General features: G+C 44.0%; 1 protein-coding gene across 6 annotated transcripts in view; it reads left to right on the top strand.

Annotated features, from left to right (window-relative positions):
* DBN1 (drebrin 1) overlaps window positions 1-23,067 on the top strand; it is a 47,417-nt gene extending 24,350 nt beyond the window's left edge. The window contains exons 2-15 of one of the 6 annotated variants that reach the window (XM_087924168.1): window positions 4,818-4,873; window positions 5,139-5,251; window positions 7,849-7,923; window positions 8,720-8,866; window positions 9,254-9,331; window positions 9,814-9,965; window positions 14,601-14,664; window positions 14,918-14,977; window positions 15,507-15,618; window positions 17,450-17,590; window positions 19,149-19,283; window positions 19,433-20,175; window positions 20,846-20,948; window positions 22,071-23,067. In XM_087924168.1, coding sequence (XP_087780294.1) covers window positions 4,818-4,873; window positions 5,139-5,251; window positions 7,849-7,923; window positions 8,720-8,866; window positions 9,254-9,331; window positions 9,814-9,965; window positions 14,601-14,664; window positions 14,918-14,977; window positions 15,507-15,618; window positions 17,450-17,590; window positions 19,149-19,283; window positions 19,433-20,175; window positions 20,846-20,948; window positions 22,071-22,141 — 2,050 coding nt within the window. In that variant the 3' untranslated portion in view covers window positions 22,142-23,067. The remainder of the gene's footprint in view (window positions 1-4,817; window positions 4,874-5,138; window positions 5,252-7,848; window positions 7,924-8,719; window positions 8,867-9,253; window positions 9,332-9,813; window positions 9,966-14,600; window positions 14,665-14,917; window positions 14,978-15,506; window positions 15,619-17,449; window positions 17,591-19,148; window positions 19,284-19,432; window positions 20,176-20,845; window positions 20,949-22,070) is intronic. The other 5 variants (XM_087924169.1, XM_026726332.2, XM_087924170.1 and 2 more) reach the window with 5 other exon arrangements.
* The last annotated feature ends 301 nt before the right edge of the window (window positions 23,068-23,368 follow it).

Raw genomic sequence — 23,368 nt, 5'->3', positions numbered from 1 at the left:
TTTAGTCTCAAGAAATATGTTCTAGTCTTGTTTTAAAACCCTTCAAATAGATAACCACCAATATGTTTTTGTAGAAACTATCTCCTTTGGCTTTCTATTTGTCTTATAATACTTATAATAATACTTTCCATCATTTTATTTGGGGAATATTTTGATCAGCTAACTGGTCAGTTTTTATTGTTTCCTCTCCAAATCCTTTATTTTTTTTTAATAGCATTATCTTAACAACTTTCAAGTTTTCTGGTACAGAGGATGATAGAGGCTAGTCTAGTGAAGAGAAGGACCAGGGAAAACATGATAGTGTTCCTGTCAGGATTCCAGCGATCACCCTAATTAAATCATGAGCCTATGAATTGACAGTTCCATTATCTCAGGGGCTGCCACAGAGAGGAGGGAGGGAGGTCAAGCTATTTTCCAAAGCACCTGAAGGCCAGACAAGAATAATGGATGGAAACTGATCAAGGAGAGATTCAACTTAGAAATAAGGAGAAATTTTGTGACAGTGAGAACAATCAACTAATGGAACAGCTTGCCTTCAGAAGTTGTGGGAGCTTTATCACTGGAGGCTTTCAAGAAGAGATTGGACTGCCATTTGTCAGAAATGGTGTAGGGTCTCTCGCTTGGGAGGTGGTTTGGACTAGATGACCTACAAGGTCCCTTCCAACTCTGTTAATCTGTAAATCTGTCTGTAAATATTAGGGGTGCTTTTGTTATGTAAAGGTGCTGAATTGTTTTGGACTAAGGACCATTTTTGAGTGGCATGTCACGAGCTTTACTCCAAAAATTGGGTAGGAATTGGACAAAAATTAATTTTGATTTAATTTTGTCAAATTAATATGTTTAAATATAATTGAGATTTCCTCATTTATTTTCGGTTATATTCCATGAGGTCTGCAGGGGAAAAGGGAGTTAGAGTGACAGAAGCAGCATCATGATGAAAGACACACACACACACACACACACTTTTCCACAGACATCCCATGAACTTAAGGGCAGGACTTGTGTCACAATGCTGCAATGTCCCAAAGGTGCTTATGGACTTTCTGGTTTTCTTTCATTGAGAAGTCGGAGCTGTGCTTTCTGCAGGATGTTTTCCGCCCCGTGTCGCTTCATTGTTGAGCACAGGCGCAGGATGATGGGAATGAGTCCTGGCTGTCTCCGTCTCAAACTGAAGCGCAAATGGTGCCTGTAGTCTTCAATTTTTCTGGAAATCCTGTGTGGGGAAAAGTCCCTCTGGGACAACCATGACCCAGAATACTGAGAATCTCCATAGATACAATGCAGTGTTGCTTTGATCAACTTGGCTAAGGCAATGAGAGCCTGTGGATGGTGCTGGGTTGTATTAATTTTTTGCAACATTAGTGTGGGAGGTGCTTTCAACTCTTTTAGAAGACAAGTGATTTCACATCTGAGTTATTTTGAGATCTCCTGGGGAATTACATTGTGTAGACCCAATGATGTTTGGTATTCAGTTTTTTTAGGAGGGCCTAGATTCACTCTTTGCCTTAATATCCTGATACCTCTAGTTTCTTACTAAGGAGAAGTAAAATTCAACATAAAAATCTGAGATTTGAAGTGACACAATTTTAAAAAGGCACTGTTAAAAAAACAAATGAAATACTTCAACCTCCCCAGTGATTCTATTGTTAAACTCAAGGTGATGTCCAGGAACACAAATACTTCGGGTAGGTATTCAAAAACCCAGAATCAAGTAACAATTCACCCAGAAGCCCAGTTCTATCTTCTGAAAATGAAAAGTTTCCTGCTTATTTAATTTCTATACCATTGCAATATGCATGGGCTCTTGAAATTTGACCTAAATAAAACTATATTGCATACAATCAACAACACCTTATTTTTCCAACCATCTCAATATTATTATTACAAGATTAATAACAATAAGATCATACCAAGCCATCATTTCCTGAATGTTCTTGGGAAATATTAAGTCTTCGCTAACTTCCAGCTAGCCACCAGTGTGTTATTTTGGCCTTGAGAGGAAGAGAGGAGAATTCCAAAATAGGGATTGCAATAAAAATGGCCAGAGTTGGTCAGGGAAAATATATCTGGTGGGTGGAAGTGCTCCTGAGGTACTTTGAAACCAAGCAATGTAGGGCTTTATAAACTAAAACGATCTGTAATTAGAAACAAATTGATAGCCAGTTCAGGCCCTGTGTTAATGGATGTCACGTAGCTATGGTGATACTTGTTTGCCAGCAAGTACACCATTGCATTTTGCAACAAACAAAATTTCGGAGTAATTTTTAAAGGCAGCCCCATCCAGTGGTCCAGTTGTGGTAATAAGAGCTGTTACTAAGACTTCCCACTCCATGTAGGGTATAACTGGCAAGAACTCCTGATCATGCCTTCTACCTATCCATCTAGTAGACTATGAGTTTAGAACAACCCTTTCAGAGTTATACCTGAAGCTGTCGGAAGGCTCTTCTGACTAAACAGTTGCTCAGTTTTCCTAGGATTTAACTTCAGGTTGTTTGGTTCCTGAACCTCCAGTTAGAAGTTGAGGTATACAGCTGGAGAGGTGGAGATGTAGACTAAAAGCCACTTAAATAATCTGCTTCCTCTAAGGTGTTTGTTAACTGATACCTCCCCATCTTCTCTATAACTTTCCTCAAAAAGGGAAGGTTGAAGACCAGGCAATAGTTGTCTGAAAGAGCTGGGCTGAAGGAAGCCTCTTGAAAAGGCAGTGTACCACTGCCTCCTTCAAGATGGCTTAGACTAGGGACTTAGAGACTGATTATTTCTTGGTTCCAGTTACCGAGCATCCCACACCACACATAAAACTAAGCAAACTGAAGGAGCTAAGAGAAGCAGGGATCAAATCTCACAGACAGCAGAGTTAGAAAGCACCCTGTCCACTTCATTGGAATCCATTGGCTGAAAGGAGTCCTCGATAACATTACAAGACATTATCCCAGCCACCAGTTCATCATTTTGTCCATGGAAAATCCAGACTGCAATGAATGTGACTTTTATTAGCAAAACGTTGGACTAACAAGTCATAGAAGCCAGGTGGCAACTCTTCCTGCTCATCTTTCCCCTAGCAAGAATTGAACATTCGCCTAAAGTAAGATTAGCAACACAGGATTGATGCTTCCTTGCTCTTACTGCTATTGTGTAGGCTTGAACATAAGCTCATGCCCCTACGCAGTCGGATTCACATTTCATTTTCCTCCATTAGCATTCCAGGCATAGTTAGTGCTGCTTCATCTCCTAGACTTTCCAAAGAGCTCCCTAGAATTGGCTAAATGGGAAGGGGCCACTTGGGAGCATATTAAGTGTTAAAGTTGCCTCCTGAATCCAAAAGTCTATGGGGTACTCTTAAGATCACTAAGAAGATTCCCAAATGCCCACTGGAATCCACCTGAATCCATTAGGCTGCTGAGACAGATCTTGCAGAGGTCCTGGGCAATCATGAATCTCATCTGGACCAGATAGTGATCTAATTATGATAAAAAAAAACTTCAATCGAATGCCCACCACCTCATTAACTACTCTGAGAAAACAACCCAGGTATACCTGTATGTGTATGAACTGATTTATGTGGGACATGTCTGTGGTTGTCCTGGAACTTCTGAGCCACCTTTGAAGCTCTTCTCAAGATGTGGTAATTTCCAAACTAGTTTTATAATAGGTTTTAAAAAGCATCCTATTCAGCAGCACAGCAATCAGAACATTTAACAGGACCCCCAACCTATATGTTGCCCATACACATAGGCACCCATGCCCTGTTTTCCAAGAACCAGACAAGATGGCCACAGACAAGATGTCTCTCATAATCAATACAACCCCACCCAGTCCTGGAGCTGGTTGCTAAAATGCTCAAAATTAGAGTATTTAGGGGAATTTCAGGATGACATCAGTACTCTTCCCCCACAAGGTTTTGATAATGCATGCCAGATCCACTTGGATATCCGGTATCAAAAGTGTGGGTGAACATGATTTAATTACAAGTAGGTCTGGCATCTATCATTAGTAACTCAAGGCCAAGATCACTAGCAGTTTTACTTCTTAGATTTTGGATTGAGGTGTTTGGGCTAGAAGTGGGGACCAGCACACCAAATTTTTGTCCCTCCTCCTCCTACAGTAACTTGCCTAGTTCTTCACACCATGTCTCTCTCAGTCCATTTCTTCTTCTTCTTACATTTATATCTTCCGGATAAGTATTGTTTGTGCATGACTCCTCTTAATGGGATTGCATGAATACTTGTGCTTCCTGATTTCATTTTTCCTGATTTCATTTTTTACAATCTCCTCTCCATAAACCTAAAATTCAGACTATGTTTCAGACTTCAATGAAACAGATACTAATTCATGAAAACTATTAATAATTCTATGGTAAAAAAACTTCAGCTGTTTGGAAAGTGAAAGCAATATTTTTTAAATAAGTCTTTCTTCAATGCCGGTATGGCACAAGTTCTGTGCAGAGAGCATGCAAATTAATTCAGCATCACACAACTCAACTTCATGAACCACAGCTTTCACTTTTTAAAAAGCAAAAGGATCCCAAATGTACTTAGTCCTTGTGAAGGGTGAGATTCACTCCTGTCTTCAGAAATCTCTCTTGCAAGGAGTTAAGATAAAGTGTTTTAAAGCCATGCACAGTTTTGGGCACTGTAGCAGGAGAACAAATAATCAACATGTGCAAAGCTATTGCAATATAAGCCATCACATTGTCTTATTCTTAGTAGTGACAGTGCCTTTCCTTTGTGCAGGTTTGGGAGAGCAGGAATGGTCAGGCTTCTATACTGTGCTTCCCTGTTCCAACGTGTTTGCATTATTATTATTTTTTATTCCAGGGCTTTGTATACTTATGAAGAAGACTCTGATAATCTGAAACTGGCAGCCTCAGGAAGTGAGTATTGGCATCAAATGCTACTTTATCTTTAATCCGAGTGGCTTTTGTCTCCACAAAGGGATCTGCTCCTCCCTTCCATAGAGCGTAGTTGCATGGACAGGGGGCTGAATTTGGGAGTGAGTTGCTCCTGACTTGTGACAAGGATCTCCCCAGATGGCTGAGAAAACATATTTCATTTGATAAAGTGTATCTATCATAAGCTGAAAAGCAGAAGGTTTTGACTGTTGCTTTGTCCCATGAGTGTGTTGCTTTCTCTCCCCAGCTGGTGGCCTGCAAGAGCTGTCTAGCCATTTTGAGAACCAGAAGGTGATGTACGGATTCTGCAGTGTCAAAGATCCACAGGCTACCCTGCCTAAATATGTCCTTGTTAATTGGGTAAGCCCTAAAAAAAAACCCTCTCTGGGGAATAGCTCATTCTCGTTTCCTGATGTTTCATTTATATTCATGATGTAAAATTCACTACCTTAGGAGGACAAATTATGTATTTAAAATATATACCAACCAGATACTCTTCCTTCTCCCTCCTCCCTCCCTCATTTGATAGAACACTCAAGTAGTCCTATCTGGATTGATAGGTAAGGCTGAGTGGCCTGTTCCTTGCTCTCACCATCTTTGTTTAAAATGATTTGTAAACACATTAACATATCTGGTTTGGGTAGAATTGTGTGTACACATACATTCTTCCAAGGGGCTGAGAGAAAGAGGCCCCTTCCTAACCCCTACTCAAACACGATCTGAATCAAGAAGTTACATGTTTCCCTCATGGTAAAAAAAAAAAATTGGATAAGGACACAATCATTTAAAGCTAAACATACTGTGTGGTTTGGTCCTGAGTAGACTTAGCTATCTTTCAAGAATTGGACAGGAGAACTTTCAAGTGATTATTACATTTTTCCTTTTCCCCCTTCTTCCTGTTCTTATACCAGAGGAGTCCTCTGGGCGTAACAGCCTTAAGATTTAGGTAGAATGTAGGTACAAAGTGGCCCTCTAATATCATGAAATTGATCCTCCTGATGAAGGTTGGTGTCTCTCCCAACTTTTGGACCAGTCATACATGCCTGTTTTTCAACACAAGGTGATCTCTTTGTAAGAACATCTGTACTTTCTCCTATTCAAGAAAACGCCCAAGATGGCTCTGAGGAATACACTGAAGGAAAAGCCAGTACTTTGAGCAGACATATTGTTGGCTTCCATTGACCACAGTAGATTGTACAGTATTGCCCTCTAATGGAATTATTGTGGTAATAAACAGCATAAGTTTATACTGCCTGCCTCACCCTCCAGAAATTGCCCATTCTCACATTACAATACTGTCTTTCCTCCCTTCATCACTCCTTAGTTTTTAAACCACATTTTCAGCATTTAACTCAGACCTTGGCTAATGGAAATGTTTAAATACAACATTCTTTAGGGAGAAAATAGCTTGCAGATTTGTTTAAAGTAAGTGAATTCTCAGTAGGAATATAGTTGGCAATTAAAAAGAAGGCAGTGCTGTTTTCCAGTTGTTCAGGAGAGGCCTAGGAATTCTGTACACCAATTTCCTTCTGCTGTGTCCACACTCTCAAGGATTACTTCCCCCAGATTATTACCCTCCAGATGTGTTGGATTATAACAATAATTGCCACCAGCCCAAAATAGCTATAGCTATGCTGCTTGGAAATGATGGGAGTTATAGGGAATATATTTGAGGATGCTAGTCCGGAGAAAACTGTGTGAGGAATATACTTAAAGGATATCCTTTGGTGTTTTGCTGTAATTGAAATGGCAAAGAAATAGCTGAGTGTATTTGTGAAGTGCAACCATGCCTGTTTGGCTTCCTGGGGGGTGATGGCATTTTCCTGGATATCACATGGTTGGATACTGCTGAGCAGCAGACCTTCCTGTAAATGCCTTGCTTTGAGATTAAGAGCAGTTACTGAGTTATCTTAATTTAGAAAGTGAAAAGGGGGCGAGCAACATCCCCTAGGAAGAGCTTGTCCACTTCTCCACTATGAGAGGATTCAATACAAAGCAATAGAAGCTATGTTCACCCTGTGAGTTCCAGCTTCCTTTTTCCAGATGTTGTTGCTACGAGAGTCCCCGTGGATACCCACCCCCTATTTGTGCTAGTAGGCACATCTGGAACTTCAAAGTGGGAGACTCACACAAAATGGCTCTCATGATAGTCATGGGAGGGCGGGGGCAGTCAGAACTGGTGAGATTGTTCGTCCTTATTCCTCTCACTTCTCTGTTTATCCTTTTTCCCTGGGTGTGCAAACATTTCACACAATGCTTTAGATTGTAGCCATCCATTTTTTACATTCCCCACCCACCCACCCCTAAGAATGTCTCTAGAGTTTGTCTATGGAAGATTCTTGGTCATCCAGGTCATGGTTGTCCCAAAGGTGCTTTTTTCAAAAGACAACTGGACTTTCTGGTATTTCTTTGAAGATGTTTCGCTTCTCATCCAAGAAGCTTCTGTTAGAACCGAAGAAGCTTTTTAATGAGAAGCGAAAGGTCTTTAAGGGAAAACAAAGTCCAGTTGCCTTTTGAAAAAACACCTTTGGGTCTCTTTGTGACCTGGAAATATCCTTAGAAATGTTATGTATGATGCTTTGCTTTGCTTCCTGTTTAATGGAAATTATATTTACTAAAGATCAGGGCAATAGGATCGCATCAAATGAAGGGAACACCCTAGCATCCATGGAATTTAAGATAGAGGAGCTTTTCTACATTGTTAACAGAATGATATGGCTTTTGTCTAAAGTATCACATCTCTTGTTGCTGGCCCAAATGTATGCCTGGAATACCTTTCATTTCTGAAACCTAAGGCACTCTCTTGGTTTTCTTCTGGTCTGGTGCCATCTTTGTTTCTGTTAATTATTCTGGAGACCCTGTGTGTGCTTGAGGAACATGCCTGCTATTTTGAGTTCACTGAATGACCTTTGTCAGCTTTAATCTTTCCTATTGTTCTTCCCTTTCATTCTTGGCAGGTTGGAGAGGATGTAGCTGATGCCCGCAAGTGTGCCTGTGCTAGCCACGTGGCCAAAATTGCAGAGTTCTTCCAGGTAAGTGAGAAATTATGTGAATGGAACATGCAGGTGGAAATGAAAGGCAGAGTAGGCTAATGGTCAAGAGCTGGACTGGGGAGAACCATATGGATGCTATTGGTCTGGTCACTCTCTCTCTCAGCCTATCTCGCCGCATTGTTGCTGTGAGAATAAAATTAGGAGATAATCTCCTATAAGCTGCTCTGAGCTCTTAGAGAGGAAAGATGGGATGTAAATAGAATAAATCAATAATTAAACTTCTGTTGTATCCAAAATGTGGAGATAACAGCTGTTTATGTACAGTGTGATGATATTTGGGCTCCATGAAAGCATGATATTTACCCTATAAAGGATAGCGCAGGGCATCCTATTGCTCTAGAAATACATGTAACTTGTATCTTAATTTCAGCCTTTAAAAAATGTCTTTTCCACTGTCTCTTATGAGGCAGGTTGTTGGTTGCAGAGAAAAGAAAGTGATACAAACAGAATGCAAGAAAAATAAGGATGCCAGGAAGGGGAAAAAAAGAGGGAAATTAAAGAATGAATTATTTAGGTAAAGTCCCAATCACAGCTTGCTTCAATCCTAGTCTATCACGCACTCCCCAACAGATATCTCAGTACATAAGTAGTAATAATAAGACTAAGAAGGATAAGTAATAAATAATAATGTAAATATGGTCTTTCCCTAAAATGTGATGATAACAAACTGTTCGAAAGTGGGCCCAGTTCCACATGGTGAATCTGGGGTGGCCATGAAAAAAAAAAAAAACTGATCCTGAATACTTTTGTGTGATTTTAATGCCTCCTCTGACAGGGTGTGGATGTAATTGTCAACGCTAGCAGTGTGGAAGACATAGACCCGGGAGCTATTGGCCAGAGACTCTCCAATGGCTTGGCACGTATTGCCAGCCCAGTGCTGCACCGCCTTCGCCTGCGTGAGAATGAGAATGCCCAACCTGTGGTAATGCTTCTTCTACACTCTTCACTCAGCCAATCTCATATTAGTCTTGTTTTGCTTTTGGGATAGGAACAGAAGCAACAGGACCCCAACTTATTTCAGGGTCTCACAGACAAAGCACTTCATTTTTAAGAGTGACAATACAGAAGAACAACAGTTCTTGGGTTTATCTGTTGTTATATGTTCCTTCAGAGGAAGTTATATATTTGGAGAAATGTCTAGGCAGTTATTCCCATGCAGTTATGATCATGCACAAGGAAAGAAGTCATTCCATTCGGCTGACATGCACTCTAGTAAGAACAGATGCTTGCTTTTTAAGGGGGATAGCAAACCTAGAATACAAACACACATGTCCCAATGAGCCTTATCTGACCGATTTCTCAATTCTAGGGCACGGTCTATCAGAAGACGGATGCAGCTGTTGAGATGAAACGCCTCAACCGGGAGCAGTTCTGGGAGCAGGCTAAGGTAGGTCATCCTTCTACCTCAGGGGTGTCAAATTCAATTTCATTGAGGGCCACATCAGGGCTGTGATTGACCTCAGTGGGGGCTGGGGGGTGGGGCTGTGTGGGTGGGGCTGCTTGAAGCCACTCCCCAAACTGCTGGCATGTTTCCTGTTTGCCTTGGCCGAAGCCGCACTAGCCTGATGTTTCCTCTTCGCATTGGGTAGACTAGGCCAAAGCAATGTGGGCCAGCCTCTTTTTCCACGACGGCCCTGTAGGCCGGATCCGACCACATCATGGCCCACATTCGGCCCACGGGCCTTGTGTTTGACACCCCTGTTCTACATAGGTCAGGCTGAGGCACACATATGTGTGGGTGCCAATATGCCCATCGACCTGCACAAAATACACGGTCGGTCCCGGAGTTCTTTAATCACCTCTACCGTGTGATGGGAGGCCTGTTATGAGTAGAGTTGGCATTGACCTTCCCTGTTTCCTACTTTGCAGAAAGAGGAAGAGCTACGCAAAGAAGAAGAGCGTAAGAAAGCCCTGGATGAGCGGCTGCGTTTTGAGCAAGAGCGCATGGAGCAGGAGAGGCAGGAGCAAGAGGAGCGTGAGAAGCGCTACCGGGAGCGTGAAGAGCAGATCGAGGAGCATAGGCAAGGGAGGGACTAGGAGGAGGAGGGCGGGGGTGCTGATAAGTAGTAATAGTGAGTGGGAGAAGCAATAAATAGCCAAATCTATTGCATTCTCCAACTGGGATAAAAGCTGCTTCCTCCTACAGACGGTGGCATTTATGAGCAGCTGTAATATTGTCCTTTATTCTTTGACATGTTAGGTTTAGAATTTTATATACTCCTGTTGTTATTATTTTTGCCAATCGTGGTTATGTCATGTTTTTCATGGTCCAATTGATTTTCTTTGAGAAGAGATTGCTGGTCTCCTAGGGTGAAGTTATAGTTCGACCTCTCTTTGGGAGGCGTCATTGATGTGATGTAGAAATACAAGGATGTTTCTTTGACACGTTTTCATATTAGAAGTAAAAATTGTCTTGTCTCATTGCTTGCCCAGTTGCTTTTCCTTCTGTTTGGCTTATCCTCGGTGTGTCCAAGTTGTGTCTCAATGTTCTGCTTACATCGCCCTAATTTTAATGAGCCTGCTGCAGCTTACATGATTCTTCAGTCCTGGGAAAAGGCCATTCAAGGGTACAGGCTAGGTTCTGACAACGGAAAGCCCCAGGTTCAAGTGCTGCTGCCCATCAAAAAAGGGGTTTGAATAGCTTACCAAAACTTGCTTCATTCTCTAACTGATTAGCCTTTTGCTGTGTGTGTATTTAATTGTCGAGTAAGCTATAACTTATTTTATTTATATTATAATAATAAAAGAAACATTTCAAGGAATTTATTCTCCCAGCAAGCCTGTGGGTTGATTAGACTGAGATACGGTGACTGCCTGTAGGCCTCCCAATTGGTTTTAGAAAGCGGGGATGTTAGCCTCCTCAGTCCACACATAATTTTTCTGACTGTGCTTTACGGCACTCTTTGGTCTCTTGGAAACATATGACAACTAGAAACAGTAGCTCCTTTCCCCCCCTGATTTTGCCCTGCAGTGAGCATTTACGGAAATCTGCACTCGAGCATAATCTGACTCTTTATTTTTAAATGGGAAGCCCAAAAGCCTATCTGGTGGCTTGATTGATTAAGCAGCTCTAAGGTGCATCAGGAAATTTCCCCTCTAGAATCAAAATCGTCCAGCAGTCCCATTGTCTTTAGAGGGTCTGCTGAGGGACCCCCTCCTCTATTGATCTGTGAGTGACATCCTCAGTGGGAGACAATATGTCACAGAATGCTCTCACCCTGAAACTACGTGTGGCCCCAAATCTTATAGTTCATTCACAAAGTAATATTATTCAAACTGATTTCGGACCTGGGTTGGTGTGGGTGCCTGTACTTATATGGTTTTTAATTGCCTTGTGTGTTTATATATATTATTGTTTTTGTTTTGCCATTCCCTGCTCAAGGTCCATTAGGATTGGGGTAGGCTTAAATATAGAGAGGCAGACCGCCACAGAGGCAGATAAAATGCTACTTATACAGTAGTTTGTGGTAGCTCTGCAGGGTTACCCTAGCAATCAGGTTGATTGAAGAAAACACTTTTCCACTTGTTACGAGCTATCCGCGGGCCTATTCCTTTCATATGCTTAAATGGGCCAGTTGGAAGAATATGGTTTGTTGCAAGAACAATCTGTGGTTAATTGACTCCAGTTAGCAAAACCTCAAGAGATTCTATTCAGCTCAAAAACTACCCCCATATGGACATGTTACAACTGTTTTGGAAGATTATCAAAACCCTATCTTTTTTTTGGAGGGGGGTGGAATTGCTGAAGAGAAAGAATGGATACAAAAGCATAACAGGAAATTCTCATTTAGTGACTGCCTTGGATGGAACCTGTTCACGGTTAAGATAGCAATAAAATAACTTTGCAACCAATCCTCACATTTATGATCTCCACAGATCTGCAAAGCAAAGTAAAGCTGTAGTAAGATTGTAAGCATAGTCATGGTTTTACTTAGTGACCACTTCACTTAGCAACAGAGTTGCCAGTTCCAAATGTGGTCACTAAATGAGGACTACTTATATAGAACTCATTGCTAAACCCTGCCAGCAGAAAACATACCTTCCCAACAGGGATGAGCTATTAGACTCAACTTGCATAGGTTGTTAGATAACTGATCAATGAAGAGGCTAGTGATCTCAAGAAATATTTCCAGTTTTCTTCTTGAGCAGTGTTTCTCAGCCTTGACAACTTTAAGATGGGTGGACCAATTCTTGCAAAGAATTGTGGCTGGGAAATTCTGGAAGTTGAAATCCACATTTTTAAAAAGTTGTTAAGATAGCAATGCCACTTCACAGTGCTTTGCGGCCCTCTCTAAGTGGTTTACAGAATCAGCCTATTGCCCCCAACAAACTGGGTTCTCATTTTACTGACCTCAGAAGGATGGAAGGTTGAATTGACCTTGAGTCTGGTGAGAATTGAACCCCTGGCAGTCAGCAGAATTAGCCTGCAATACTACATTCTAACCACTGTACCACCACGGGACGCGGTGATTGAGAAACATTGTTCTAATTAAGATACCTAAATAAGGTATGACTTTACAAAATTATATCTGAATGTTTCTCAAGCTGGCTGAGCTAATTTGAGTTAGGGGAGAGGTTCTATCATTTGGCTTATTCTTTATATGAGAAGTGTCTTTTTTTATTAGCAGTCATTATTTACAAAGATGATTCATGCAGTGCTTCTGTTTGCCTTTGATTCCTATGTTTAAGGTAGCCTCTCTGTTAACAAATGAGAGAGAAGGAATGTTAAAAAGAGATCATTTTTGCACCCTCTGCTTAATTTTTGCAGTGGGAGACAGACAACGGGAACCATCTACCAAAAAACCCTATAGGGGTTTGTGGTTTTGAATATAGTTACCTAAGAAATTATACACATTCCATAACTTCCCAGAATTAAAAGAGACCATTTTTGCCACTCTTTAGAGGTTTGCAAAAATGGCATTTCTAATCACTCAATGCCAAAAAACCTGCAAACTTCAGCTCTGCAGGTCTTACTTCAAAGTAGCTGTGCTTATGGTCAGTTAAAACTTAAAGTACCAGCAGCAAGTAAGTTTATGATTACATGGATGAAAGTCAAGGAATTTTAATGGAGGTAGTTTGACTGCGACCCAGATGTATTCCAGAGGATGACCTTCATACAGATACTTGACTTAGAACCATTGTTTAACCATCTGATGTTAGAACAGCACTGAAAAATGACTTGCTTTCTTCACACCTAGGACAGTTGCACCTGCATTTCCATGGTCACTTCATTGGTCACATATTTACACATATTTGTGATCGCCATTTGTGACCTTTGCAGCTGGCTTCCAACAAGCAAAATCAGTGAGGGAAGCCGGATTTGCTTAACAGCTGTATGATTCACTTAATGACTACAATCATTTGCCTAACAACTGTGGCAAAAGTTGTAAAATCAAGCACAAGTCCCTTAAAAATACCTTGCTTAGCAACAGATATTCTGATCCCAATTGTGATTGTAACTCAAGGACCATCTGTAGCTTAATACAGATAAATATATCTAAGAGCCATGGTGGCGCAGTGGTTAGAATGCAATATTGCAGGCTAATTCTGCCGACTGCCAGCAGTTCAGTCCTGACCAGTTCAAGATTGACTCAGCCTTCCATCCTTCTGAGGTCGGTAAAATAAGAACCCAGCTTGTTGAGGGCAATATGTTGGCTCTGTAAACTGCTTAGAGAGCATAAATCACTATGGAGAGGTACATAAGTCTAAATTCTATTGCTATATCTGAAGGCTTAGGAAGAATTAAATTAAACGAATAATACTTCATCATTTGTAGGAAATAGTGAAGACTGGCTAACTTTCAAGCCGTCATCAGGGTACAAAATCAAACAATAAACATGAAACATCGTTGCTTTTCAAAAAACAAAGTAATAGCCTGAGTTATAAAATGTAATACTGTACACAGAAACAACATTAAGATAAACAACAATTTTAAAGGAAGGTATTAAGGTAGGTTGAGAATTGAAATATGATGTTTTTGCAAAACGATTTGTCCAGAACTAAACCTAGAATATAATATGGCAGCAATGTTTTTTCACTTTGGACCCTTCAAGGTAAAATGGATGTGAGCAATCCACAGGTGAAAGGGTGTTTATAATTTCTAAGCTCCGAGTAAGAGTCTGTATAATTTTCTGCTGAATTCTGGCAGGAACTTAAACATTTTTATAAACCAACTACCCTCAGAGTTTCCATAATTTTTTTTTTTTTTTGGTGGTGGTGGTGGGGAAATGGGCTGGAAATTTCTCCATCCACTTTGGTGATGACATCATTATGATCGCCATTGTCCCCTTTAATTCTTGCTGCCAAATAAATTGTTACATTTGTGCCTCCTCCCTCAGCTGCAAAGGGTTATTGCCAGAAAACAGAGATGCAAAGCCAGTTTTAGAATGGACTTCCACTTTCAGCTTGAAAGATATAAGACAAATGAAAACATTTGGACCTCTTAATGAACACTGAACGAAGACACAGTAACAGGTTTGATTTAAACAAACAAAAAAAAAAACCCAGAGCATGAAATGCTCTCCGTGGTCTCTGGATGGATGAGAATACTGAATTGCGGACGTCAAATTTAATGTTAGGAAACTCAAATAGCCTGTCCCCTCTGCCTAGGGTTCTTGAGTCAGTGTCGCAAATGTCCATCTTTCTTTTACCACTAGGCGAAAGCAGCAGAGCCTGGAAGCAGAAGAGGCCAAGCAGCGATTGAAGGAGCAATCCATCTTTGTAAGTGAAGCTTCAGGAGCTGGGTGACAGTTGCCCAGTTGTGCAGCCGGCTCCCCACACAGGATCTTGGCAGGAGGAAGGATGGATCGCCAAGGCTGGCTGGGGACTTTGGGGGCTGATTCTGCAGCCAGGGAGAAGGCATTTTTCCCCAAGGGTTCTCCCTTGCTCCAGCTTTAACGCTAGGTCAGGGCATAAGTAGGGCTTTTTGGTGTGCTTGAGGTGCCCTGGGGCTGACGCTGACCTCTCTCCCTAGGGGGAGCAGGAGGACGATGAAGACAGGCAGCAGCCCAAAAAGTCTGAGTCGGAGGTGGAGGTGAGTGCGGCCCCGGGGCACAGCATGCATTGTCTAGGCAAAAGACTCCCATTGCACCCTGCTAGGGTACTGCTGCATGAGGTTGTGGCATTGTGTGCAAAGATTCAGCAGGGAAAGGTAGGATTCAGTTTTGATGGCTGTGATCTAGTTGGAGTTGTGCGTCGATGAGTGGAGTCTGTGCTTAAGCAGCAGGGTTGGGCCTGAGTTTTATCTTGGGGGAATCAACGTATGTGAGTGTGTGTGTGTGTGCGTGTTCTTTGCTTTGTATTCATCTCGCTGGAAGCCAGTTCGTTGTGCTGTTGCTCTTGATGTCACTCTGTGCCATTGTTCCTGCTGGAGGGGCATGGGGGCCCATTGCATATGCGTGGCACGTGTCTACTTTTGTCACTCTTGACCTGGCGACTGCATGGAAAGGATGGGGGCAGAGAGTTCAGTCTGTATTTAAGGCAGCGGGGTATACGAAGAAAAAGAAGGGCTGTGCCGTGCTTGACCCTTGTCTCTCTCTCCCCTCCCCCTCCCTTCCTGGTAGGAGGCAGCTGCCATTATTGCTCAGCGGCCTGAGAACCCTCGGGAGTTCTTCCGGCAGCAAGAACGAGTGGCTTCGGCCAGCTCTGAGACACCCTCACCCTTCAACAGAACAGGTAGGGAGCTTTCGAGGTGTCCTGCTCTGTAAAGAGGAGGCAAAAATGCAACCGTGGCTGTTGGAGGGACATAACCCGTAGAAACGTGGCCATGCGGGTTTGTGGGGGGAGGTTTATTGTCAACACTTGGGTGGTCTTTGCATTGGAAAGTGAGAAAGTGCACTTTGATGTTTAAAACACATGGAATGTCCAGAGACCATGGCGACTTCTGACACCGAGAGAATCTAGGCAGAGAACGATTGTGGAAGCAAAAGACAGGCTGGGTGGTGGTTGTTTTCTTAAATATAGGCAAGCACCTTAAGCACCTTATATAATCTAACTTAAAAAGGGGGGTGCCATCTAACACAAAGAGAAGGACACCACTCCATTTAGCATATGAACAGGTTTTGAAAGTCAGACTCACACAGAATATGACTGAATCCAGTTATTCCATAGAATTTGATATGTATGTGCATTGATTTTGAAATTTGGAATGCGTACAGGCATAGGCCTCCATTCCTAACCAGAGTGACCCCAGAATGACAAACTAAGTGTTTGACATCACAATACAGCATTATATTCACCAAATGTTACAAGGGGAGGAGTTTATATCATGATGTCACAGCATGTTTTTTTCTTTTACCTACTTGCTCAGTTTCTCCTCTCCAGAGAGGCACTACATATTAATGTTGCAAAGCATTTGCACTTCCGGTCATGGATAATACGGGAAGCGTGATGAGGGATGAAAAGCGTTGCTTTATTTATTCTAATATTTCAATACTGTTCCTCCTATCACCAGACTCCAGGTGGTCCCAAAACAATACTATATAAGATCCAATAAAATCCGAGCTCATGTCACTATCCTTGCACAATGAAAATCAAATTGTTTATCAAACTATTCAGAAGGCACTTAAGGTTCGAATGATCAAATAAAACAATCCTTGTCGCTTCCTGGAAAGGGTGTGTGTGTGTGGGGGGGCATCTTGGCTTCTGGGAGAATTCGTTTTTCATAGTGTGATGGGAGAGGCGGTGGGGTGTGTGCGAAGGCTGTAATTGGATAAGAAGTGCAGGGCCAGCAGAGAGTATCCTTTCCCACTGACTAGCAAGTAAGATTTGCTGCTTAGGACACAGATGCCGTCTTTGAGAGATGGAGCTAAAGTGAAGGGTTTGCTTTTTTTTTTAACGAAGTCAGATTGATGATCTGGGATGGCCAATAGACTTAAGGCATGTTACAATCTCCTGAGCTGCTTCCGCAAGGAATGGGAGGTAGGCAGCTCAGGGCAGCCATTGTTAGTCTACTGATCCTTTGCTACACCTCTACTGTGACTTATTCTGTCTCCTTTTGGGTTGATCCCAAGAGCTGGCTAACCACTTCTGTCCCTAGCTGCAGTAAGTCAAAAGCTGTACTTTCTGAAATCTTCTGCATTATGCCTTACGTTGTGGACCTCCATATTGTCTACTTGGTTGCTCTCTGGGGACTCAGATATAGTTACTTCAAGTGCAAATTCATTTCCCATCACTACTGACATCTCCTGCCTCTTGGCTCTCTCTTTTCTTCCCTCAACCTTCCTGCATAGCTGCTCAAGCCCTTCACGCTGATCTGTCTTGGCCCTCCCGTTCCATAGTCCCCAACTGTGCTTCCCATTTCCTCCTGCACTGGCCCTGGCAGTGTCCTCTCATTCTCTTTGGCTTCTCAGGGACTTGCCTTCTTTCCCTGCTCTCTGGCCCTGGACTTGAGTACGGCCCGCCCAGTGGCAGGAGACGGGGGTGGGTAACGGAGTGGGCTGCTGGACGGGAAGACTGACTGTTCTCTTCTGCTTTCTTTGTCTTCGTCTGTCTGTCTTTCTCTCAGCAGGTCGTCTGCACTGTCCTTTCATAAAGACACCTGACAGTGGGCCGCCTTCTTCTTCCTCTTCCTCTTCCTCCCCTCCACGGACTCCCTTCCCCTATATCACTTGCCACCGCACACCAAACCTCTCTTCCTTCTTCCCATGTAGGTAGCCAGGTCTCGGCTGGGCTTTGGGAAGTTGGTTTGCAGAGGTGGCTTCTAAAAGGGGCTTCGATGTACCCCCAGATGCTTTTTTTGTTTCTTTTCTTTTCTTTTTGCCCTGTGCCATCTCATCTCACCTCTGAAAGCAGGAACGGGAGCCTGTAACTGTGCAGGAAGTACCCATCGCAGCCTGGCTCACGAAAGCTCAGGGACTGGCTCTTCTTTTGGCATCCTGCTTGCGGGCTAGCTGCATGCATCATCATCAAGCTATAGCCCCCTGCCCCACCCCCAATGGATTTATTTATTGACACCGTTTCTGTTCTGCCACAATTTCAGGGACTTTCAGCGGCTCACATAAAGTATGAAAGCGAACATAACAACCGATGCAATTAAAAACAATAAGACAATCTCACCAACACTATAAAGAGTTTTTTTTTTAAAAAAAAAAACACGAGATGTCTTGACAGAATCAGGGAAAGGCTCCCCGGAGCAACTTGGCATTTAAAAGCTTCTATAACGTTAGCAAGGAGGGGAGGGGGAGGTGCTACCCTGGTCAAAACCCGCAGGGTGTTTCACAGCATCGCATTGTTGCAGAAAAGCAGCGCCTCCTCGCTTCAGATGAAAGCAACGGTGCTGGGAAGAGTGAGGTCTTGAACGAGGTTTCCACAGTAACAATCGTCAGAGAGTTTCTCCGTTCATGGGCCCTCCCTCCCCATTAACGCAATCTTGGGCACATCTTGGGTTGCTCCAGGAAAACTCCTCCATCCAACCATTGGTTTCCCAGGCCAAAGTACCAACACCCCCTGGGGCAACCCTAGTTTTAAACTTTTGACGTAAATGTCATTTGCTGGAAGCTAAAGCACCCGCATGTGAAGGCCGACAGCATTGAATAACACCGCATTTTGGGGGTGGAGGGGAGGAGGATCTCTGTATAGGTTGTGTCGGCAGGGAAAAGCCAAGGGGTAGCACTCCTCGGTCAATTGGCTGCCCGCGTGGGGTTTTTGGGACCCTGAGAATCTGGCACAACGGTCTTCTCCTATGGCTTGATGGGGCTGTGCTTCCGAAAGCAGCTGAAAGATGGATGGATATAGCCTGTTATTTTAAAACGTCCTCTGGCAGCAGGGAAACCTGCAGCTGTAGCCTTGCCTTCCCTTGAGTCAGGCCCTTCTCTATTGTTCTGTGATTCCAGAGCTCCTTCTGCCTTTTGTCAATCTGGCCCCATCAAAAGCAGGAAATGGAAGGGGTGGGTGGGGCCTTACACCGCTTCACTTTCCAGCATGTTTGTCAGCGAAAAGAAAAGGAGGACAGCCTTGCCCTGTGATACTGTTCTAGGAGGAAGAGAAAAAGAGAGATTACGGGGAGGACCCTGGGTTTCTGTTCTCGGCTATGAAATCGTGTATTTTTTTTTTTGGAGATGGGGTTAGGTCGTATAGCTCTTTTGGTTTCAAGTGAAGGTGCCACATCTTTTTCCGTATGCACGCATGGGGGGCCCTGTGCCTCAGGGACTTGTGGCTTTTGCCTTGTCCGCTCCCTCTTGAGTGCCTATGTGGCTCATTCACAGGCAGCCAGACGGAAACACACAGAAAGGCCTCTGCCTCTGCTAGTAGCCCCTGTGACTCCAGTACGGCTTCCACACCAGTGGGTGAGCAGATTGAGCGTGCCCTGGATGAGGTGACGCAACAGGATGCTTTAAAAGGTAGGCCCTGCTCCTGTCTCCACAGTCAGTGTTGTCTCTGTTCCCCAGACAAATTAGCAGGATGTTGGTTATTCTGTCCAGTTCATGGAGGCCCCGGCCCTCTGCCACCCTCCAAACACCACCCCGCTCTTGCTTCCTCCCTCCTGCAGACTCCTCCAGCCCGAGCAGTGAAGAGACAGGCATGGCATCTGCTACAAACTGGGCTCCCCCCAGTGAAGAACAACCAGTGGAGAAAGCAGAAGAGCCTCCTGGGGCTACAGCCTGGCAAGGCCCCGACTGGACAGAACCACAGCCAAGTGGGACTGGCCCCGTTGAAGACATGGTGCTCCCAGAGTCCAAAGAAGAGCCTCTCTTCCCAGTAGCCCCGCCTCCCAAAGAAGAGCCGCAGTTCCCAGCAGCCCCAGTCTCTGTGCAGAGCGAGGAGGCTTTGGATCTGGGGGAGGCCTTTGGTTTTTCACAACCGCCTGCGCCCCCCTCTGAGAACATTCTTGACCTGTGGCAGAACGACAGCACCGCTGTGGAACCCAACCCTCCTGATGCCTGGGAGCTCCAGCAGGGTGGACCTCCCACTCCAGCCCCGTGGGATCTTCGCGACGGGCCTCCCATGCCTGCCCCCATGCTGGTTGAGGTGGATGTCCCTCCAGGGGCACCGGAGCCCCCGTCTTCTGCAGGCCTTCCTGAAGATAACCTCTTGAACTTCAATGACCTGCCGGAGCCCCCAGCAACTTTCTGTGATGCAGATCAGGATGAGGAGCCAGCCAGCATGATTGCTGTTGAAGGGCTGCATCAGATGACACTCAGCTACCAGCATGCCCTGCAGGAGGCCTCTGGGGTGCACCAGGAACCCCAACTGCTCACCAATGGGGAGACTGCCCAAAAGGAAAGCACGCAGGTAAGGCTGACAAGGCTCCAAAGCAATTTTGCAATCCCTGTGCCGGCCTTCGGAAGCAGAACAAAGCTTGCATGCGGTGCTACTATAGCACGGCTTCCCGTGGTACACTTTCACAGGCAGGATTAGCTGAAAGAAATTTGAGTGGCTTATGGTTGAGAAGCATGGTGACAGCCCAGCTGTTGTCTTAACTTATGGTGTAAGCCAGGCCGTCATATCATTCCAGAGGTATGATTGAAGCATAGAATGATAGACAAAGAAAATTAGTGGGTTTTGTTAGTTTGGGTTTAAATTTATCATTTTCTCTGAACTTGGAAGTATTTGCTAACCTTGCTACTGGAGAAGTGATATCTAGAGTTTCCTTTCCTGTAAATGAATGAAAAGATGGATGAATTCCTATGCAGTTTTAAACAGTGTTTGTTCCGTTCACGTGGATTAATTAATCTTTAGTGATTTTTTTACAACACTTTTGTACAATGAGAGTTGTGAAAAGACGGGCCTTCCCCTATTTTCAAATGCGTGTTAATGAATAGCAACCTTTTGTGCAAATTGTAATGATGTGGAACAGCCAAGCACAGATGATGGATGCTGTTCGGTATTCATAAAGCAGGAATAGACACCGTGAACATCTTTCACAGGAGAGCGCATGCAACAATTTGATTTTCTCTTCCAGACCAGCGAGGGCTATTTTAGCCAATCACAAGATGAAGATTTTAACCAATCAGAAGAACTCTCTGCTAAAGCTCCTCCTCCAGTGTTCTACAATAAGCCCCCAGGTAGGCTCTGATATTTATAGGTGGTCTTAGATAAATCCATTCCATACTAAAAAACAAGAAATTAATTTAAATGGGAGAAATATAAAATTCTGCATTTGATAGAAAAAAATGTAAGGTACAAATATAAACTCTAGTAGACCTTGCTTGGCAGTGGTACCTATGAAACGAATCTGAGTGTCTTTGTCAACCACAAGTTAAGCATGAGCCACCAGCGTGAAACGCTGGAAATTTTAAAGAAGAGATTGGACAACCATTTGTCTGAAATGGTATAGGGTTTCCTGCCTAAGCAGGGGGTTGGACTAGAAGACCTCCAAGGTCCCTTCCAACTCTGCTGGATAAACAGCTATCCTGAGTTGAACTAATGGGAAGAACGTAGAATCTAGATTGGTGTTTTTTCAGACTTGGCAATATTAAGATGCGTGGATTTCAACTCCCAGAATTTCCCAGCCAGCATGGGGTAAAAGTACAAGGCTGAGGCTAGAGATAAGGAAAATTCCTACCTGTAGGAGCTGTCAGCCTGAGAACAGGCTGCAGCCTGAGGTAATGAGTTCTCTCTTGGTTGAGGTAGAGGTCAGTTCTCAAATATGCTTTAGTTTATCTAGTTTGAACTAGATAACCTCTGTGGACCTTTACAGCTCTGTGATTCCAAGAGTGGCCAATTGTGAGGGCAATATAAACAGATGCATGTAGGCCTTGCAATGGTCGTCTTGTCCTCATAGACAGGGAACATCTGAACAAAGTTAGGCCAGACATGGAAACAGGATTTCATGTGACTGGGGACTCTGGGAATGCCGTCCTATCGTGTGGATCATGGTTACTTCATTCAAGCAGGACCACCGCTGTCCCTTCCGGCTTCCCCAGCAACGGTGTGTGTGTGTGTGTGTGTATGTGAAGAGGTGGATCTGGTGGATGCATCTCCCTTGTAGATGCTCAGTCAGACATTCTTAATGCCTGAACACACTTTAACCTTCTGTCGAGGCATAAAATGGGCTCCTCTCGGGATTCCTGAAATAGAAGCATTAGCGATTTCCTTGGAGAAGGCAAAAACAGCCAACCCTGCTTGGAGCTAATCTTCTTGTTTGTTTGTTTGTTTGTTTCTTCTTCTTCTTTCTTTTCCCTCAGAGATTGACATCACCTGTTGGGATGCTGACCCAGTGCCAGAAGATGAGGAGAGCTTTGGGGGCAGTGTTTAAGGCTGACTCTCAGGCCAAACTCCTCAACCCTGCACCTAGCAAGTCCAGCGTCTGCAAGCCTGGAGCAGCCGCAGTGAGGGCCTGGTGCCCCCTTGCTCCATATTGTAGCCCTGCGGTCCATGGCCTCAGATTGTACCCCGGCCAGATAGAAAAATCTGGGAGGGGGGGGTAACTTTTTCCAGTGCGCGCTCTTTCTCTCTCTCTCTCTCTCTCTCTTTCTCTTTTTCTAATGGTGTCAAATAGGAAATGTGTAAATCTGCCTGGTCCCCTCTTTGTTGGTAGCTTCCCTGCAGACCCCTTTCCTGTTGCCTTTGCCCATGGGGGATTTTTCAGATCCCTCCTTTTCCCAATGCCATTTATGCCATTTGGGTTGATCTCTTGGGATGGGGGTGAGGTGTGCTGCTCTTGGGGGAGAATGGGAGGGCCTTTCCTCCACTCAGGCTCTGCCCAGAGCTTTGAGTATTTTGCACGAATTTAAAATAAAATATGGCAATAAAATGGCCCCACGTGGGCAAGGCGCTGGCTTCCATCTCTTCCCTTCTCCACTTGGTCCCCAGAGGCCTTGTTCTCCAGGGAAGCAGAAGCCCTGTCCATTCTGGGTTCCAGCAAATGTTAGCAGCAAGAGACGTTCCTTCCCCCACAGCTCAGCTCAGCTCCGTGGCCGTCTGTCTTGAGAGCGAGCCTGTTCCAGGCCCTTCTCCTCAGGTCTTTATTGGCCCTGAGAGCCTGGGACAAGGGGACACTCTGGATGGGCACCCTTCTCCTTTCTCTTTCTTCTTTCCTCGTCCATTCCATGCTTCGTTTTCTTTCCCTCCCGTACAGTAATTGTTTCTTTTTTTTTTTTGAAAGCACAAATTCTGTAACAGCAATGTGCTTATGTATGTTAATAAATAAATTGATTCCAAGCAGGGCAGCTGGCTTTGAAATCCAGGATGACTTTATTGAAAAAAGGGGTGGGGGGGTGGGGAGAAGTGTGGGGGAGGGGCGAGGGGGGCCAATTGCTGAAGAACTGCCAGGGCCCCAGGAGTCGGCTGAGTTCTACAGAAAACCACTGAGAACAAACCTTATTGTTCGTTTTTAGTTCTGGTGGCATCCTTTTCTCTGCTACCATAAATGGTTAGAAATGTACTTCATAAAAAGGGTTGGGGAGGGAGGATTGTGCAATTTTTAAAATTTATGTGGGCCAGCAAGCATTTATGTGGTAAGGGAACACGGAGGAATGGTGGT

This window comes from Pseudonaja textilis, chromosome 2 (genome assembly GCF_049901715.1).
Source record: "Pseudonaja textilis isolate UNSWEBS1 chromosome 2, rPseTex1.2, whole genome shotgun sequence".
Taxonomy (NCBI): Eukaryota; Metazoa; Chordata; class Lepidosauria; order Squamata; family Elapidae; genus Pseudonaja; species Pseudonaja textilis.
This window is presented reverse-complemented; position numbering and strand designations above follow the sequence as displayed.